The sequence below is a fragment of the Delphinus delphis genome, chromosome 2, assembly GCF_949987515.2.
Source record: "Delphinus delphis chromosome 2, mDelDel1.2, whole genome shotgun sequence".
Taxonomy (NCBI): Eukaryota; Metazoa; Chordata; class Mammalia; order Artiodactyla; family Delphinidae; genus Delphinus; species Delphinus delphis.
Window position 1 is genome coordinate 92,390,036 of NC_082684.1, and position 21,074 is coordinate 92,411,109.

At 33.0% G+C, this 21,074-nt stretch overlaps 1 protein-coding gene across 3 annotated transcripts in view; it reads right to left on the bottom strand.

The window, feature by feature from the left end:
- Nucleotides 1–923: 923 nt before the first annotated feature.
- COPS2 (COP9 signalosome subunit 2) overlaps nt 924–21,074 on the bottom strand; it is a 36,584-nt gene continuing 16,433 nt past the window's right edge. Inside the window, exons 5-14 of one of the 3 annotated variants that reach the window (XR_009518397.1) lie at nt 20,440–20,550; nt 20,243–20,320; nt 18,169–18,343; nt 16,655–16,833; nt 16,490–16,542; nt 13,501–13,598; nt 12,228–12,310; nt 11,651–11,709; nt 5,271–11,026; nt 924–4,689 (exon numbers count right to left, since the gene is read on the bottom strand). Coding sequence is in view for 2 of the 3 variants with exons in the window: in XM_060005197.1 (XP_059861180.1) it covers nt 10,882–11,026; nt 11,651–11,709; nt 12,228–12,310; nt 13,501–13,598; nt 16,490–16,542; nt 16,655–16,833; nt 18,169–18,343; nt 20,243–20,320; nt 20,440–20,550 (981 nt within the window). In the remaining variant the exon portion in view is untranslated. Of the gene's footprint in view, nt 4,690–4,915; nt 11,027–11,650; nt 11,710–12,227; nt 12,311–13,500; nt 13,599–16,489; nt 16,543–16,654; nt 16,834–18,168; nt 18,344–20,242; nt 20,321–20,439; nt 20,551–21,074 lie in introns of those variants that run through there. The other 2 variants (XM_060005197.1, XM_060005199.1) reach the window with 2 other exon arrangements.

Consider the following 21,074-nt stretch of genomic DNA (forward strand, 5'->3'; position numbering starts at 1 on the left):
CCAAAAATAGAAAATTATAGGCCAATTTCACCTAAAAACATGATGGAAAACTGCTACATAAAATGTTGGCTGGTAAGTCCAACACTGTATGGAAAAAGAATATATAATCAGTTTGAGTTTATGCTAGAATGTAGGAATGAGTTAACATTAGAAAATCTATGAGTATAATTCACTACATGAAGGGACAAAAAGAGAAAAATCACATGTTCATCTTATTAGGTCCAGAGACACTTAATAAATCTCAAAACCTACTTGTGATTTAAAAACAAAAACAAAAACAAAAACACACACACACGCAACCTCTCAGGAGAAGAGAAATAGAAGGAAACTTCATTTATTGAACGCTAACTCCCCTACCCCTAAACTGATCATAAACCTCATACCTAATGGAGAAACTCAAGGCACTTTTTCTTTGAGACAGGAATGCTGGCTGTTATCACTACTGTTCCATGTGTTATTGGAGACCCCGAGCAATGAAGATAAGACAAAGAAATAAGAGGTATAGGGATGGAAGGAAATGGATAAAAGTATAATTATTTTCTTGATAATATGATTATCTACATAGAAAATACAGATAATCAACAGATCAACTATTAATAGAATAAGGTTCAGCAAGTCTGATAGATTAAAATAAATCAGTATGCAAATATCAATATCACTCTTTTGTCCCAAAAATAACCAAATAATAATGTTTCAGGAAATAAGCGAAAATAAACTAGAAAGATATAGAAATTAATATAACAAAGAATGCTCAAGAGTTTTATAGAGAAAAACTAAAAACTCTCTAAGATGACATAAAAAGAAACAAGTTATCCTCTAAATTCAATACAATTCCAATTAAAACTACAGGACTTTAAGGGAACTTGACAAACTGATTCCAAAATTCATATAGAAAAATGAAGGTGCATGAATACTAAAATGATTTTCAAAATTGGGTGGGGAGAGTCTCCTGTTATTAAGACAATACTCAGCTCATTAATAAAAACACAAGGTGAATAAAATACTGCTAAAGGAACAAGTAGAACAGTTAAGCAGATTAGAGAGCCCAGAATATATCCCTTGCATATGTAGAATCTTGGTAGTTGAAAAAGGTGACATCACTAATCAGTAAAGAGTACTAATTTAGTAGATAGTACTTTGAAAATTAGCTCATTACACAGAAAAAATAAAGCTTGATTCCTACGTCAAATCATACACAAAAACTCCAAATAAAGGACTGAATATAAAGGGGTTAAATATAAAAGAATGTTTTCGTGGTATAAGAAAGGACTTCTTAAACAAGATCCAGAAAAGTATGGGCAATAGGGAGAAAAAAAAGGATAGACTTAACATCAAAATGAAAGATTTCTGTTCAATGAAGGAAGCCAGAGATAATACTTCAGAGAATACTTGCAAATCTAAAAGAAGACAGATAAGGAGTTACTATGTAGAATATACAATGACTCCCACAAATCAGTTAAAAAATTAGGAAGCCAGTAACAGAAGGTGAAGAGTAGTCCATAAAAAAACAAAAAACAAAGTGAAACAAAGAAACAGAAAAACAAGAGTAGTCCATAGAAAGGGAAACCTGAATGGCTAATAAGTGTATGAAGAGATGTTCAAGATTAGTAATTACAAAATTGTAAGTTAAAATTAACAGTAAATATCACTTTAGAAAGTCAGATATTATTAAGGGCTGTCAAGGATAGGAGAAAACCAAAACCCTCATGCACTACTGGTTGGAGCATAAATGGTGGAGTCATTTTGATAAGTAATCTGGTAGTATTTAGTAAAATTAAGTATTATGCCCCAGGACCCAACCAGTATTTCCAGTTACATACCCCAGAGTAATTTTTGCACAAGTCCATAAGGAGATAGGTACAAAATATTTATCACAGAAGTATTTACTGTAGTAAGGATATGGAAAGAACACAGATATCTATCACTAGAGAAATGAAAAGGTAAATTGTGCCATATGTACAAGATGGGAGAGATAAAACAGGAGTAGTGAACTAGATTTAAAAGTAACAAATAAGGGACTTCCCTGGTGGTACAGTGGTTAGGAATCTGCCTGCCAATGCAGGGGACAAGGGTTCGAGCCCTGGTATGAGAAGATCCCACATGCCACAGAGCAACTAAGCCCGTGCACCACAACTACTGAGCCTGTGCTCTAGAGCCCATGAGCCACAACTACTGAAGCCCATGAGCCACAACTACTGAAGCCCACGAGCCACAACTACTGAAGCCCATGTGCCTAGAGCCCATGCTCTGCAACAAGAGAAGCCACCGCAATGAGAAGCCCGTGCACCGCAATTAAGAGTAGCCCCAACTTGCCACAACTAGAGAAAGCCTGCATGCAGCAACAAAGACCCCAACGCAGCCAAAAATAAATCTATTAAAAAAAGTTTAAAAAATAACAAATAAAAACAAATAACAAATTTATACCATTTATGGAAACTAAAAATAGACATATGCATATTATTTTAAGATATACACATACCTAAATAAACACATGGAAAGTAAACTGAAAAAACATATGCCAAGATTATGATTTTCTCAATTCTGAATACTTGAGGTTAAAAAGAATCACTCAACTAAGGAAATTGGATATCAGAGAAGTTAAGTGACAAGGTCTCAATTCATGGTCAGCTGAAGAATGCAGGTCTCCACCCCCCAGATCTTTCTACTTTACCACACTCCTGTCCCCTGGGAAGCTGCAAAATGCATCTTTAAGATGGAAACCTGCCTGAGAGTTCACATATTTTGTCCTCAGAAGCACAATCTCCCTTGTTAATTGTTTCCTGATTTTTGATGGCAGAAAATGACTACTATAATCCTGAGATATAATGACCTGTAAATTTAATTATTGTAATTGCTTCACGGGTATTCAAGTATGTAAGCAAATGTATACTTTCAGATAAAACACAATAATTTTAGGATAAGACATACTGTTCCACTGTCAATTTGAGGTTACTCAAAATACCAAAGCTTAATTGTTATAGCATTATTTATGTCTGAACTAGTTCCTTGAAGATAAATCCAACATTTCAAGAATTCATGATTTTGGTGACATTAACATTCTGCTATCTTGATATCCCCAGATATAATGAAAGTCGATAAGCTGAAAGGGCTTTGTTTACATATATAACGAATCCATTCTTACAGATATAAAAATGTTAGGTAAAGCCATGGATTTCATACAATTTCATAGTTAATAGGCATCACAGAAAAATTTTAAATTAAATGCTTATAAATATACAGTGTCGGAAAGGGGGAAAAACAGGTTTTAAAATATTCTATAGGAAGAGACACTTTAGAAGGCTGTTTGTTATTAACGTCTGGAGTTATGGTTTGCTGTATTTCAAATTTTCCCAAGTTATGCTGCTTACCATTCAGAAGATATAAAAAAGATGGACTATTGTTTTTTTAATCTTCAATTTATAAGGAGAAACTAAGGACAGCGACTATTTAAAGAAGTTTCTCACAGTCCAATTGAAGAGCTGGAACACCCTTATCACTCCACTGAAGATGCTCATTAGCATCCCCAAAGACTTGTATTTTGCTAAATCCGAGGCCCCTTCTCTGCCCTCATCCTATTTAACCTCAGCAGCATTCACAGTTGACCACTCTGTTCTGAAATTTCTAGTTTCTGTTATACTACTCTGTTTCCAAGCTCCTAGTTCACTTTTGTTTCTTTTGCTGGCTGGTTCTGCCTCTTGACAAAACTGTGCTTCCAATCTTCCCATTTCATTTAATGATACCATTATCTACCAGTTGCTCAGTAAGAAACCTGGGAGCCATTCTTGTTGTCTCTTTCCTTTACAACCCTCAATTCCAATTCATAAGCAAATCCCATTGCCTATGCCGATTCTGTGCTCTTTCCAAATCCTAGTCGCTTTTAAAAGCCTCTATTCTATGTCCCAGACTTCTGCAATGGGCTCCTCCTGGTCTCCTGGTCGCATTATTGCCCCAAATAATCATTTCTCCACACAATAGCCAGAGTCATCTTTTAAAACGATATATCAGAATTTAAATTTCCAATGGCTTCCCATTGTATTTAGAATAAAATCTCAACTCATTATCAAATTATAAGACTACCCATAATCTGGTCCCTGACTGGCTCTCTCATCTTGTTTAATATCACACTCTACCTTGCTTGAATTTACTATACCCGTCCCATCTCAGGTGGACTTAACCTCTCTGCCTGGACTTCTCTTCCTGTAGATCTGCATGGCCAACTCCATTCCTCATTCCTGTGTGAAACCAACTTTCATATCCTCAGAGATGCCTGCCCCATCTTTACAGATTGAATTTTTCTCTATCTGAAATTATCTATTTATCTGCTTTTCCCTATAGAACTAAGCTCTTTGAGCACAGGGATGACTTGTTCCTTACAATATCCTTCAAACTTAGGATATAGCACACAGTCCCTAGCACATAGTAGGCACACAATATATATCTGTTAAATAAACAGATGAGGAGGTTATAAAAAGGGCATGTTCCTTTAGTATTCTAAGCACTTTTAGATTTCTTTCCTGTCTCTTGGTGGTGAAGACAACGATTATGAGAAAGGTGAAAGATCAAGTTTTAAATATCAACTCTACCCTACTCAATAAAGTACATCAGTTTGTGGTCTATATTCTTTCACAATACAACTCACTTTTAAAAGGTCCAAGATAGGTAACCCTTCTTCGGTTGAAGGCCATTAACCTACGGAAGATCAATCATAACGACAAAACTTAAAATAGGTTTCTAGAAAGAAAACTATAAATTTCCATTCATTACTCTAAAATTGAGTTGGGACTGTAAAACTATTAAGTACAACAAATAAAAACACAACTCAAAATATTAGATGTATATTACTTATGTAGTTCCTTGCTGGGATAATACTATCAACACATGACCTTCCACTGCTGTTTGAAATGCTGCTGAAGTAGGCAGTAAACTGCCTCACTCTTTTTCTCCAACTCCCACAACTTGGAAGGCCAAAGGATTTGCAATATGCAGTGGCATTGGTTTTATACATTTACGTTGGAACCTTGACCATAGGGGCTATTAATCTGTAAGTTTTTTTGACTTTCAAAAGCTGACTGATTGCATTATTATATTTCGAGGTTAAGAGTTGGCCCATTCTACTAGGCTGAAGGTTACACCTGAGAACAATATTATTTTTATATACAAAAGAATTCACAAGTGGTTTCTTAGACGTTGCAGCCCTTGAAGTATTCTTTTTAGAGCACCATAATAGGGATTTGGGAGAGTACATTTCTTCCTCCTCTTGACTTAATTACCTGCTTAGAAATGTTTAATTTTATACTGAAGGCTTAATTCCTGAGACATTTGCTTGCAACATGAATTGTTCCGTAACAGACCATTAAACAGGGTTCAGGAGAGACCAGCTCCTCCGTGAATGCTGCAAAGCAGAACAAGGTAATCTTAAAAGTGGAAAATATTTAAACCCTGATTTCCAAACCAAATGAGTAAGACTTTCAGTACTGTTTTCTGAGAAACATACTTAAAATATTCAAAAGCTATTTTATTAAAGTATACATTCAATTATTTGATCAAATATATAAAGTGTACTATTTAAAGCCATTGTGCTGGTCTTGTGCTAATTGAGATTAATATTTACACAGTAAATGTTTAAGAGGTAGATTATGTAATTTCTTTTACTGATAAAGAATGTGTACTTCCAGTCAAAAGCCGTTGAGTACCTAAGTCTTAAAGCATCTTGTGACTCACCCTGCACATATCACTTGATTCTCAAGTATTAATTTGTGGGACTTCCAATTTCAGGTAGACATCCCCTGCCACGCTTCCTACCACCTAGTTAGGGAGCTCAAGGAATTTAAGTCATTTTTAACACTAGCTTAAGAAAAAGAAAATTGAGAAAACTCATAATGTAAACTATGTAACGAATTGCAAAATCAAACAACTTTGCATTTTTCATAACATCATTCCATTTCTTTGTTGACGTACAGTTGAAAATTTATTTTAATTATCCTCAGTGTTATTTAAAATAGATGCATAAAAACTTAGTATTTTACTAAATAGTAGGAGATAGGCAAACATTTTAACAAAAATTAGATATTCAACACAGCATTAATATGCTACTAATACAGTAAGCATGCAAACTTTTGACAACTTTATGGGATGATTAAAACTTCTAGATTACTTTAACTCCATAAACTCATAGGATAAATAATGTCCAAAAACCCAACTTTTATCCACTGATTTAAAAATGCCCTATTTCAGACTTAAAAACAAACAAAAAAAACCAACCTAATACCTCTGGATTATATCTGGACACTGTCTTCCACACAAAACCTAAGTCAAACATAGAAGTTACTGGTACACTGGCAATTCTTTCAATGACATATACCTGAGTAAGAAACAAATGATATTAATGGAAACTGGAAAAAAAATTACTGTGATGGACTGGGGAGTAAATTTTGTACTCCCACAAGTATGTATACACACACACACACGCACACACGTGCCTACAAAAAATAGTACTTGCCAGCCATTAGTGTGGTTATTCTAACCGAGTTTACAATGTAAAATCCTGGCCAAAGAGAAACAAAGTTGGCCCCAAACAGTAAGATAAGTATTTAAGAAACAATTTTTTTCTTGCCTATCACAGGGTTTTAAGGTAGAGTTGGCATCTACCTTTGATGTCATAAGATTTGATGTCATAAGACTGGTTTTTAATTATTCCAGCAGGTTTAAAAATAACACATGACACTAAAGAAGTAAAAATTTAGAGAACCACACATTGGCTTCTTCTGGGACATTACCTAAGTTAAACAAATATTTTCAAGATTCAAAAGCAAACTGAGTGATACTAAATTTTAACTTTTTGAGGAATATTTAGAATTACTGACACAGTTGTTTTGTGGTGCCTACTATCAACAAACATAAATTCTCCAAACAGCATTACTATTTTAACTTGCCTTGAAATTCCTAAAGTTAAACCTTTTCAAATCTCATCTAGTGATTCAAAGTGAAGTACACACAATTTTTCAACCACTGCTTAACCCATGCCATTAAGGGCACACACTAGCTAGAAGATACGTAGTCAAATTTAATAATCTTGAGTTAAACAGAGCCTGATATACTTACATTTAGAAATTTAAGACTCTCTGGTATGCCTACATTAAGAAAGTTCTTATAAATTATTCCTATTTATAATTGTGTCAAAACAAATACAGGATACTGCCTGGGGAGGAGGAGGGGGAGGGGGGAAGAAAACCTAATACAAAGACAACAAAAAAAAGTAAAACTCCAAAAAAGAAAAGGAAGGGAAACTCCTTGGGCTTCAAGCTCTGGGACCTGACAGCCAGGCTCTTGTTCTAAGTCCCTGGATAGTATTAACACTTTGAAACAAAATAGTTAAAAGTCAATTCCTTAAAATGTTCTATGTCGATTATATCTCAAAACAAAAACAAAACAAAAAAACCCAAAAGCCAATTCCTTCTTTATTTTTTGTTACATATGTCAGTTCAAAATGATGTTTATCTCCTTCGAAATGTTATAAATCCTATATAAAAGATGAATAAATCCCATATAAAGAATGAAACTGCTAGCTTTACTAGAGATTTGCATGCTCAAGTTTTGCTTTAATGACCTAAATCAAATGAAAACTTCTCAGGTTTATTTAAAGCAGTACTAAAATACTATTATTTTTAAAAAGCAGGCTTGGTAAATAAATGTTTAGAGTATCTCTGAGTCCCTTAAATAACGTAAGAGGGAAACACTAGGCAAATACCTTTTTATCCTTGAGTAAACTGGCATTCTATACCAGCATAATCTGCTTCATATGCTAACTGGACACCTTCACTCCCAAGCACAACCCAAAAGAAAAGTGTACTTACCTGAGTTTACTGAAGAATTATAAAGACTACTGATTAAAAAAGAAAATCCCTTTAAAAATTTTTACTATCATGGATATATTAAATATAAAGAGCAGCTGTTTCTCAGTCAGAGACAAACTGGTATCTAATTATAAGGTAATAAAAAAATACTACACTGCCCACAGTGTAGCCCATTTAAAACAGGCTGGACTAAAACTATACCCTCATGTGAAATCAGATCCTTAGTAGTCTTGAAGGCTACACTACCAATCTTTAGTTAGAAGGGACTCCTGTAACGAAAGCAATTCTTAGTACACACATACACATCTCATCTCAACTTAAAGAACAAAAAAAGTTATGTTACACAAGATGTGGAGAAAAATATTTACTCAACAGCTTAAAAATTAGTGTAAGAGCTAGAATGAGTAATGGAAATCCAGTTCTTGCAACAGATAGTATCTATTTGTGGCAGGCCAAAGATTACTGTGAAGTGAGTTTATCCAGGTTTAGGGTAAAAAGAAATATGGTGTAAACTACTTGTTACTACAGTTTTCACAAAAGAGGGCAAGATTTAACAAGCAATTTAAATGCCAAGAATTTGCCAATCATTTTTTAACTTTTCTTAAATTTAGTTATATTTTGATAAGCAATCTCTAAGAGTTCACCTCTAAAAGGTTTGATGCAAAAAACACAGAAAATGTTCAAAGGGGGAAAAAAAAAACCTAAATATTTTCAAGTTCACCAGGCTGTTAGGATTTATCAAAAATCTGTGTTCAAGAACAAATGTGGCAAATGACTTTAAAAATAGAACAAACCCATACCTAGGGACTATTAAACAAAGCCTATGCGATACATACAATTACAACAAATTGAAGATTATGGTATAAGTTTGGATGTTGTTAGACACTAAGCCTAGCTTCTCAAAAAATAACAAGTGCATGCTTTCCCTAGAAACTGGAAGGTGCACTACTGCACGCAGCAAAGATACCACAGGAGAACTGGGCATGTTGAGTTGGAGAGTAAGAGTTAAATCACATCATTCAAATCCCTTGAATTCTAATTCCATCAATTCAAATATAAGCAAAACCTTTTTGCAGTTATATCACATGCATACATAGTTGAATATAGGCACAGAAACTTGTCATTTTTATTTGGGTAACAAGAGTCTCTAAATTATGTTGAAAAATAAATCCTAATTATTACTACTCCTGTAAAAAAAAATTTAGCACATTTTTCACAAATGATTTATGCAGAAGAGAAAAAAATACACATAATTTTATAATATCTTAAACTTTTTTATTCCCTACCAGAGACATTAATTTTGTCTTTCATTTTCTTTCAGTTTTCTACATTTTCAAGTTGCACCTGTATTTAATACTGCTTTAATCTGCTAAAGACATTAACTGATTGCTCTCCTATATCTAAGGATTATATAGTTTTAGTATAAATATATATCACATATTTTCGTAAAATTTTGACAAAACCAAATAAGCCTGCCTTGTTTTTAAGTCCATGCTCCTTCCACTGTTTATAAAATCTGATTTAATGATCAAAAATTCTTGGTTGTCATTCTTCAGTTACAACAGTCTTCCTTCTGAACTACCACTCACTTCTTTTTACAAAATAACAAGCAATAGAAAAACCAAACAAATTATCTTAATCTTAGTTCTTCCTTTCGACTCTATAAAATAATGTGAACTTTGTTTTCTTAAATGAAACGAATACATCCAAAACTCAATACATTCAAATGAGCTGCGTCTCCTTTAAGGTAGTCACCTTGGAAGGCCACAGTTCATTCTCCTAACTATGCTACCACTGCTCAAAATACCTTTAAAACTCTTTTGCGATCGCCTTCAAAGACAGTTGCATACTTCCTACTATTACCTCATAGATTGATTTAATTTTTGGAAACAGTCAAAAGACATTTGGTGCCCAAAAATGGTAACTATAAAACAATCAAGTTGGGTAATACTTTTTTTTTTTTTTAACAATATGCAATCTTAAAGTTAATAGTGTGTGTGACTTAAATTAGCTCTGAATGCAATTGTAAAAGAGCAAAACCCAAAAGGTTTTGAGCAACGGTAGATTGCTGGAATTAGGAAACAATTTTCCAGCATGATCACGATGCAGGGTAACATTCATTTAGCTGTCTATATTCTGGCGTATTTGTTTAAAGTGAACATTCTGAGAGTTAGAATCGTTTAAAAAGGAGTATCATTCTTAAAAAAAAAAAAAGGATTTTATTCCTTTAAAGTATCACTTTCAAAGTTAAGTACTATGCAAATGTTTTGTTAGAAACTAATTCTCCTTAAAAACTTGAAAGCAAATAACTGACTTATTTGCTCCCAGGCTTTTTAACATTAACTGAAGAAAAATAATTTGACATTTCTAAGGTACTAAAAAACAAAACAAAACCCCACATGTAATAAAAACGCATCAAGAACCAAACTACAATTTCTGAGCTGCACTGTTTATTTTGCTGCTTGAAACCTAAGTGACAGTATGCCACTATAATTATGGGGTTTCATCTAAACCTTTACTACACTGCAGGTACAGAAATATACGGACACATTTTTGGAGAACTGACATTTTGCAAAATGCAGCAAACATTTTAATTTATACATGAGAAAAGGAAGTGTTCAAAAGGGTATGCATTTCAAGTTATTGCAGGTTATTTGTGAGAGAATTTCTGCAGGTAAAACATGTTTAAATTTAACCAACAGTAGCGTGTCAGTGTATTTAAAATCATGACAAAAATCTTCTCTCTGGTCATGTTGCCCATGACAAATTACTATGATGTTGTATGTTTTAGGGCAAGATGTCAATACAGCATAAATCCCACGGCATTTTGGTTTTCTTCTGGAGATTAAAGCTGTTTTTCTTGGGATAAATGCAGCAGCAAAACACAAACCAGTTGATCAAAAAAAGCACTTCTGCCATAACTCCAATAATTTTCGGGACACATCAACCGACAGTAGTTTTGCCATTCCCAGTTCTCTTAAGGGTTACATCTCTGCACTTAAGTATGTCTGTAAAAGCTTGTTCTCTGTTAAGCCAGTTTACTGACTACAGCCTGGTTGAGAGAATTTAGTTGGTTGGTCCATTTATCTAGTGCAGTATATCGGGCACCACCCCTCTTCTGATGATCCAATTCAAGGAGTTGGTTGACTTGATCAATTCGGCCATGAATAGTGCTGGAAATAAATAAATAAAAGAAGACATGTCTACAAACCATTTTCACTAAACATATCTTCTGGACTTCATACAATAGTCACAATATCAATAAATGCAAAAGAAAAAAGCTGCTGCCTACAGTGAATGGTTGAGTTCAGCATTAATTTAACATTCACTACCTTATTCAAACTTCAGACAGAAACCAGATTTCAGCTACCTTTCACCAATTTCATTGAAAGAACCAACAGGCATATATACTTACCCAATTAATCAAGAGCAAATGTAATATGTGAAGCTTTAAATAACATACTGCATTTAAGAAAGATACAATTTCCAAACTATTATATATCATACCTTAAACTTTAAAAACAAAATAATACTATCCATTAAATAATTCTCTAGCTGTATATGGGTCATATACTGAAAGAGAAACCTTTTGAAAAGTCTTTTAGAACTTTTTCAAAGATCATGTGCTTAACAGGATCATTCATTTATAAAAAGCCATCACACACATATATCTCTTTTAATAGAAAACCACAGCCAAAGAGTTTTATGAAAAATCAAGAATGCAACTGTTACCACTGCCATCATTATTCAAACTTATGTCCTAAACATTTTGTGGTACAAAACAGTCAAGTACTTACTTATCCAATATGCACTGCACCAGCAAGCTCTCCACATCAGCTACATCTATGTTTAACTCCTAAGACAAGAGACTCATTATAATTCTACCAATTAACTTTTTGAAAGACTTTATGATTTTATATAATTATTCTTAAATATTTTAAATTCATTTCTACCACTTAAAAAAGAAAATTTAAAGCAAATTTCATTATCTGTTCAAAATACTTCCGAGAACACAGGTCTGATAAAATCCAACTTGTTAACTTTAAAAGTATACCCCTGCTATAATTTTATTGTGGTTGGGCTTAGCCATACATTCATTATATATTTTAGCCACTTTCTCTCCTACAATTTTCTCTGAGGCTGAAGGAATCTTTAAAATGAAATATAATGATTCCTTATTTCTCTTTTCTTTTAACTCAATTTATGCCAGGAAAACAGAAAAATTCACACTAAAAGGAAAAACCTTAAGTTATGCTGTATTTTAAAAAGGTAGTATTACAAAATGTTAACAAGAATCACTCTTTTAAATAGAAGATAGGTATACTGCATTTATAACTACAAATTATAAATATTAAAATCAATGAATAAAAGTACCTTAGAAATAAAAGGAATATGTATTCTTGTGTAAGGCTTAATTAATTTTATAAGCACTTGTGTTCTGATGTTTCGCAAAAGCTCTGAAAGAAAAAAGTTAAAATAACACAATTGTATTTACTAGTTTGTATAGCTTTATGAATCACTATGTACTTCTAAATTATAGTAATTAACTATATCATTTATCTTCTCAAAATACATCTTTCTTCCTAACAAGAACATAAGGTATTTGTATCTAAAAACATCTGGGTTCAACAGATGCATAGTATGATTAAAGGTTGTCTTTCACATAATTTTTTCTTGTTCCCACCTCCCTGATTTTGCTCACGTTGTGATACTACTTAAAATATCCTCTTGCCTTCTCAATAATACTTCACTGCTCATCATTTCCTCTACAGTTTCCTCTTTCAAGAAGCTCTAATTTGTACCCGCAAGTTCCTTATTTTATGCTCTTTCAAAACCTAGAGTAGTACATTTTATACAATGATTTTACAATTGTCCCTAGTTCTTCATGTAAGTGTCCTTTAAAAAAAATAGATAGAAGTTCATGCACAAGACTTCTATATTTTTCTACGCCACAAAATATAGTATCGTTCTAAGTTCAAATAAGAACTTTAAAAATATCTGCTGAATGAAAGAGAAAGGAAGGTGAGGAACAAAAGAACATTGCTTCTGATCTTTGGATTTTCTTAATGCATCTGGAATTCAAGTATTTGAATAAGTTGTCCCAAATGGTTATTAAAAACCCTCAAATAGCTCCATAACAGGTAGGAACACTGGAGGTATAAGCGGTTCCAGAACAAAGAGATGACTTTTATCTTTGTTAATCAGAACTTATTAAAAATCTCATACATTTGTTGGTACAGTGTTAGCCTACCTTTTCAAAGTAAGTGCATCTCAGCATTATCAACAGCAGGCTGTTTTCAAAACTTTTGTTGTCAACAATAAATCCTAAAAATTAACTTTGAACTTCAACATCAGTAATAAACATGCAACAATATCTAAATTAGAATAAGAAGGTAAAAGGGACAGCCACCTTAAATGAAATGGACATCATATAAGAAATTGATTACATTAATAAATGAAATTGGCTAGTGATTTCTTTAAAACAGCTTTATAATTTTAAGGAATATTCCATTCCATGACAGCATTTAGAAACATTTCTATATTTTGCAATAAACAGAAGAAAAACAGCTTAATTCCATGTAGCTCCATTAAGAAGTACTGTTTGACTGTGACAAAGAAAGTAACAATTTCAGCAGAAAGAATATACCTTCAATGTGTTCCCTTATGAAAGGATCATCCATGATGTTGCTGTGATTTGTTTTTAGAATCTTTTCAAATTCAGTGATGTCATTATTCTGATAGGCACTAAGAGAAAAAGAAAAGCATAAATTTTGTCAAACATGAAGAAGTCATATATTAAATCAGATAAACCAAAGAGCCTATTTCTCAATTTTTATATGCAAAAATCTAAATTATATTATAGTTTCTGTCATGGAAATTGGAATTAAACACACATGTATCCTTCTGAAAATAAAATGAATTTCCTTTTTAATGCTTTTGGTTTTATAAAGGAAAGATAAATTATATCTTCTGGGGTTATAATATTATATTTATACATAGCTAATTAAAATCTTCCCTAAATCTTGGTATTAAGAATTGACAACAGTTTAATAACTGTTTAATGCTTGATGCTTTTAACTTAAATTGTGCGTTTAATCCCTAAGAAACCAGGTTTCATGCATACTACTGTATGGAGGAGTTTGGATATATGACAGTATATCCTCCCTGAAGGTTATTCAGAAATGCAGCTTCCTAATTTTTATCTTCTAGAAAGGTACCAGCAACTGCCAAAACTTCTTAAAGGGAACATTTGATTCTCAATTCTCTCTAGCCTTAGAATTCCACTGAGCTATACAGCAGAAACATTGGTGGCAGATAATTAGTGCCAAATGGGATACACACACAAAGTAGAGAGTGATGGACACTGCTGCAGAAGGCCAAAGGCTGATTTACATTCATGATTCTCTGAGACGTATACTATCTACTCTCGGAGGCACTATGGGGATTTTGCTAAAGGTGCTGAGAAGGAAGAAGCCAACCTTCTGGATATGGCACCACTGTCTGCTTTATATGTAAGACATATCATCAGCCATTCTGCACGCCCTCTGCTGTGCTTCCATCTGTTGGGTCGCAATGTAACTTCATGTTAGGGACAGGTGATTCAAGTGCTTCAACAGGAATTATTTTCCTCTAGTCTGCTGGCAACTGACTAGGAAGATAAAATTAGGAAGCATTACTTTTCTTACCTACCCCAAATATATTATTGTAATATATAATACTATAGGAGGATATATTCAAATAGTGAAAACACTTGCACACACATATATTTTAACCAAAAGACATTCTTCCACTATTTAAGTGGCTTAAAAAAAAAAAATCTTACACAAAATGTGGGACACCACAGGCCACTTCTTTCAAAATTTATCATTAAAATAAGTTTTAGAGTTCCAATACAGAGGCTTCACTAGAGTAAATTGTAAGACATAATATACAAATATAGCCATTACTTTTTAAAGGTCTGATAAATCAGTACTTTAATCCATTTAATGCATTTAACCAATTTAATTTGAACAAAATATTAATGTCCAGGGCAAAACTTTCCCTCAATATTTCTTTAAGAGTTTTAAAAGTTAAACTGTTGCTTAGCAATATAACTTAATAAACATTTTTTAAAAGTATTATGTAGCTAACCTCTATAAACAGATAATCTCTTAATGTGGCCAAATGTAGGTAGAATAAACTATTTGAAATAAAGATGGAGAAGCCTCCTTTCATAACTAAAATCAACTTAATTCAACAAATATATATTAAGATAAACTAAAGAAGTAAACAATAAAAAAGAAACTGATTTTTTAATGTTGCAGTTTAGGTTTTTTTTTTTTTGCGGTACGTGGGCCTCTCACTGTTGCGGGGCGTCTCCCGTTGCGGAGCACAGGCTCTGGACGCGCAGGCTCAGCGGCCATGGCTCACGGGCCCAGCCGCTCCGCGGCACGTGGGATCTTCCCGGACCGGGGCACGAACCCGTGTCCCCTGCATCGGCAGGCGGACTCTCAACCACCGCGCCACCAGGGAAGCCCAGTTTAGGTTTTTTATCCCCTAACCATTCGTAGTCCCCTTAAAATAAAATCTTTCTTATTTTTTACAGCTAAAATTAAGGTTTCAAACAAACAAAAAGCCTAGTAACTTGTAAAAGTCATAGCCAAATAAAAACAAAGTAAATGAGGACATTTTACATAGAAGCTTAAACAGTATTATGAAATAAGCTATTCTCTCCAAGTATATAAAATTTATATGTAGGTGACTCATAATTTATAGTCTAACAGTACTTTTTTAAATTAAAAAAAAAGACTATTAAGACAATGCCTGGTCATCTAAATTACCTAAAAGTATCTGAAAACAAACAAAAAAACCCAACCTTGCACCATGTCCCTAACTACATTCTTCCTGTCTTGGTACTCAGCCGTACAATCTAAACAATGGACTTGAAACCTAGTAAGTTCCTTGGTTTTCTATAAAGAAAGCCCATTAAAGCCTAGGCTCCATCTATTCCTGGCCCGGAGGAAAATTTTTCTTGCTCATTGATTTCTTTTACAAAAACAGGTCTTTTCTAGGCTCTTTGCTTGGTTTCATTTTCTTTAATTTTGTTTAATATTAATTGATTATGGCAGGTTTTTTAGTCATTAGCTATAATTAGTCATATCTTTCTCCACAAAAGGCAATAATAAATCCTTAGATTTCTTACCAGTATGACACCTCTGCTGCTCCTTACATCAGAAATTTAGCTGAGGCAAATTTATTTAAAGTGATTTTTAATCTTGTCAATTAAGAAAATATACAAGTAAAGAAACTGTCTTACTGAAAATTCTTGACTAATGTAGACCAATTCATAATTTCATTTTGGATTAAGGCAGGTAGAAACTGTAACATTGTGAAATTGTTCTAAAACCTCTACAGCTTTCTACTGAAAAACAGTGTGTGCACACACTCATACAGATAATGAATACTTATAAAATCTCGTGACTAACAGAAACAGTAAAATAAATGACTTCAAAAATTTCATCAACTTTGGTATACTTCAAGCCAAAATACAAGAGAGCAAACATTGAGTATTAACTGAATTCTGAAAAGTTCTCTCCTCTCTCCTATTTATTCACTGCTTTAAGGTAATTTACCTTAACTGAAATATTAAAGCTTACCTTACTAAATTCGTCATTGCTAGAATTTCTGGATCATTTTTGTAAGGTTTGGCCTAAACAGTTAAAAAAAAAGAAGAAGAATTAATTGTGTATGTACAAAGAAAGAATACATTTATTTTCACAAGAGATAGCTGATAGAAATGAAGAATTAGAGCACAAACATACCTCCTGTGAGTCAAATGGATTTATTCCCGATTTCATTAGCATATTTGCTAAGACCAAATATTTTAAGCAAGTGGTTCGTCTTGGACTTCCCGATTCATCATAATTCTTGAAGGCTTCAAAAAAATCAGTGTGTGCCTTTTCAAATTCACCTTCTCTCAAGTGCATTTTACCACCACATTCTGTAAAGAATAAAACAGGAGAAAAGAGGACATTTTCAGTTCTGTAATAACAAGATTGAACACTTTATAAAAATTAAATGAAAACTATTTCAGTGCTTCCAGTCTTTTAATTCTATATCTTGAAGACTACTAGCTCCTGTAGTGTGTAAAGGGCACATACTTTAATTCTTAAAAGCAAGCTCTTCATTAAACATCAGCCAAACAAGCATTTGCAAATCTTTATTCTCAGTTGAAGTAGAAAGTAATTTTATCAAAACTACAATGAGCTACCACCTCACACCAATCAGAATGGCCATCATTAAAAAGTCTACAAATAGCAAATGCTGGAGAGGGTGTGGAGGAAAGGGAAGAACCCTCCTACACTGTTGGTGGGAATGTTAAATTGGTGCAGTCACTATGGAAAACAGTATGGAGGTTCCTCAGAAAACTAAAAACAGAATTACCATATGATCCAGCATTCCCACTCCTGGGCATATATCCAGGGAAACTTATAATTCAAAAAGATACATGTATCCCTATGTTCACAGAGCTCACAGTAGCCAAGACATGGAAACAACTTAAATGTTCATCGACAGATGAATGGATAAAGAAGATGTGGTACATATACACAATGGAATACTACCTGGCCATAAAAAAGAACGAAATAATGCCATTTGCAGCAACATGGATGCAACTAGAGATTATCATACTAAGTGAAGTAAGTCAGAAAGAGAAAGACAAATCCCATATGATATCACTCATATAAAATAAAGCCACAAATGAACATATCTACAGATCAGAAACAGACTCACAGACATAGAGAACAGACTTGTGGTTGCCAAGGGGGAGGGGAAGGAGGAATGGACCGGAAGTTTGGGGTTAATAGAAAACTATTACATATAGAATGGATAAATAACAAGGTCCTATTGTACAGCACAGCACACTATATTCAATATCCTGTGATAAATCATAAAGGAAAAGAATATAAAAAAGAATGTATATATATGTATAACTGAGTCACTTTGCTGTATAGCAGAAATTAACACATTGTAAATTAACTATACTTCAATAAAAAATAAATCATTAAAAAAGAAAGTAATTATATATATATCATTACAATTCAACAATAGAACTTCTGATGGTGAATTTTTTATTAATAATATCTTTACTGATGTAAATTTTACAAAGACAAAGATTCATCCTAATTCCCTTCTAAGACTAGATCATTTCTTTGACTTCACTACTTTGCCTTTTATTTTCACTAAAACAAACAACCTTCAGAGTCATTCAATCATATGTAAGGACACCTTGATATCTTCCCATGACAACAGCCCACCCTTTCCAAACCAAACTTGCCTCTGATGACTCCCATGATCAGTGGATGAGGGATGGCAGACTTGATGTGAAGTGACTGTTCATAGAGTGCTTTAAGTTTTTTGTTATTTTTCTGTGCCGTGTACATTTGAATTTCCAAAGCATATATTTCTAATAACTGTGTGCCTTTTTTCAGGTCATCTTCTCCATCATCAGTCTAGGAAAGCAAATAATGAACATTTAGTCAAGATAGAATTCAGAGTCAACCTAGTGATTTTTACTTGCGTTACCCTGAGAACCTTACACTTATAATACTAATTCTGTGGGAAAATGCATAACAAATTTCAGTTGGGACCTAGATTACTAAGAACATGACCTTCAATGGCCAAAAAGGAACCCATTTTCTAGTCATTTTTGTATTTTCCAGTCATTCAATAGGAAAAAAGTGGCCAGAGGTATTTTTTTATGTATAAAAGTTGCAATGTTTTGTTTTAGCTAGGAGATTATGAATGGTCTTCTCCAAATCTTCACAACTACTTTAGATCCACTGATTCAATCAAAAGCACTTCTCAAGAGCCTTCCTAGAGCCAGGTACTGGGACTACCTTGGGGAAATACAAATTTAAATAAGCCAATGTCCCTGATCTCAAAAAGTTCATAATCTAGAAGACCAATCTGTCAAGAGATAAATTATAATATAAATGATAATAACTCTAGTTAAGTATGAACCAAATGCCAAGAATGGAAGAGAAAGGACTAATTCTCTTGGGGGATGTCAAGGCAATAACAAAGGTGGGGAGATTTGAGTTCGACTTTGAAAGATGACCAACAGCCCACAAAACACAGGCCACGAAAAACAGAATATGGTCAACAGTCAGATAATCATAACATCAAGCACTGACATACACAAAGCCAAAATTTATTATTTATTTGGTCTTCCAACTTAAAACTTCCCTTTATTTGTTTTTCACTGAGTCACAACCAGACCAAAAAATATGATACGTAAGACAATCTGTACGTTCAGATTATTATGCATCTCTCTATGCTTTAATGTTATTTACAATCCAGATGGCATTTTCCTTATGTTCTGAAATAAACCAAGCAAAAACTTCTCCAGAGGGCTTTTTCATACTCCTTATGTATATATTTGTAAGACTTTTTAAAATCAGAAATGCCTTCTCAACCATTTTCATTTCATGTGGAAGTGAACACACAGCTGGTTATGTATCAGATTCCCTTAAGAATGTATAGATAAGAAACAATCCGTAAATGACTGATCTGCCTTATAAACCAAACCTATTATGAAATATAAAATATTTTCCTGTTTTTAAAAACTAAAAAAAGGTAAAGTTATTAAATGAAAATATCTGCAGATGATTTAGAACACTTTTCTGATTAACTTTTTACCCATTCACAGAAATAACACATATAATTAAAATAACGAGTACATGGCATTGAAAGAGCATAAAAATATTTAAAACAGTATTTCTACATAATATTTAAACTAATATCAAGTAACTTATTGATCAAGACAAAAAAGGAAATACAAAATTACAGCTCACATTTAGAAAGTTATACAGGTGTACTGTCCAGACCACATGGTTATCCAAATTTAAATTAAATTAAAAGCTCAGTACCTTCATCTCACTAGTCACGTTTCAAGTGCTTGATGACATGTATCTGATGCTACCATATTGGAGAGCACAGATACAGAATGTTTCTAACATCACATGAAGTTCTATGGGACAGTGGTGTTACAGAGGATTCATACATGAAAACTAGAATATAAAATATCTTTATGATGTATGTCTATAATATCCTTTCCAATTTTCATAGGGTACATAATTAAATATGAAAGCCTTATTCTTAGTATTAATGACTGGTCTGTTCATTTATTGATACCTATGCCTCATTCTACAAAAATAAGGATTGAAATTAGGACTAGGAGGAAGAAATGTAATTCTCAGAGAAAATTAGCTTTCTGGTAACTTATTTTCCAAATTTTATTTTTGCAATGATGCTTGAACAAAAACATCCCTAAACAATGTTTCAAATACAATTTTTTCTTATGCTTTTTTATTATGAAGAAATATTAAGAAAAAATAAAAGAATGCTACCTGGCAGGACTGATGTAACTGGCGTAAAATTTTTTGAAGCTTTCCATATTCCTCTCGTTCTAAATATAATTTCCCCAGCTGTAAAAAAATAAACTTATTAAAATTAAAAGATTTCAACAGAAGGTGCATCTTTATAGAGTTTATCAAGGATACCCGCCCACTCTTCAAAAGAAAAAAAATGTAATTATAATTGTTACCTTTGTATTTGTCTTAAACCACAGTCTGTCATTCTTAGCATCTTTCAAAGCTTCCAGTGTTGTTTCATAGAATTCCTGCAGTAAATCCATCTGACATAAAAAATCAGAATTCTATAATTGTAAACAGCAAATTTGTACCTGTTAATAAAGTTAATTTGAGCAAACTAAAAGTGCATCTTTGAACTTTAATATACATAAGATACACTATCTGTATCTTATTGAATGTCTGTGACAGTCCACAAAATTAACAAAACTTTAGCAAAGTACAGACCAAATTTACAAAAAGTGCCAAGATGTGTTTTTATGCGTTAAAAAAAATAAAACCCAGAAAATGTCTAATGCTCTAGTAGTACAGGTTTGTCCTTTTCAATCTAATAACTTGTTCTATATTAGCAAAGTAAATGACATGCACATAGAACTAGTTGTGCTGTTTATTATTAATAGTGTATATCTTATGCACTCAACTCTTATTTGGTGCCTACTATATGGCAAACACTAAGTTGTTAAAGAAACAAAGAATAAGCCTCTTCCCTCAAAAATTCTTCTATAAATGTCACTAATCAATTAACTGGACTACAAGCTTTTAAGTTACTGGTAAACTGTTGGAGTTGAGCAGAGGGAAAAGTCTAGCACAA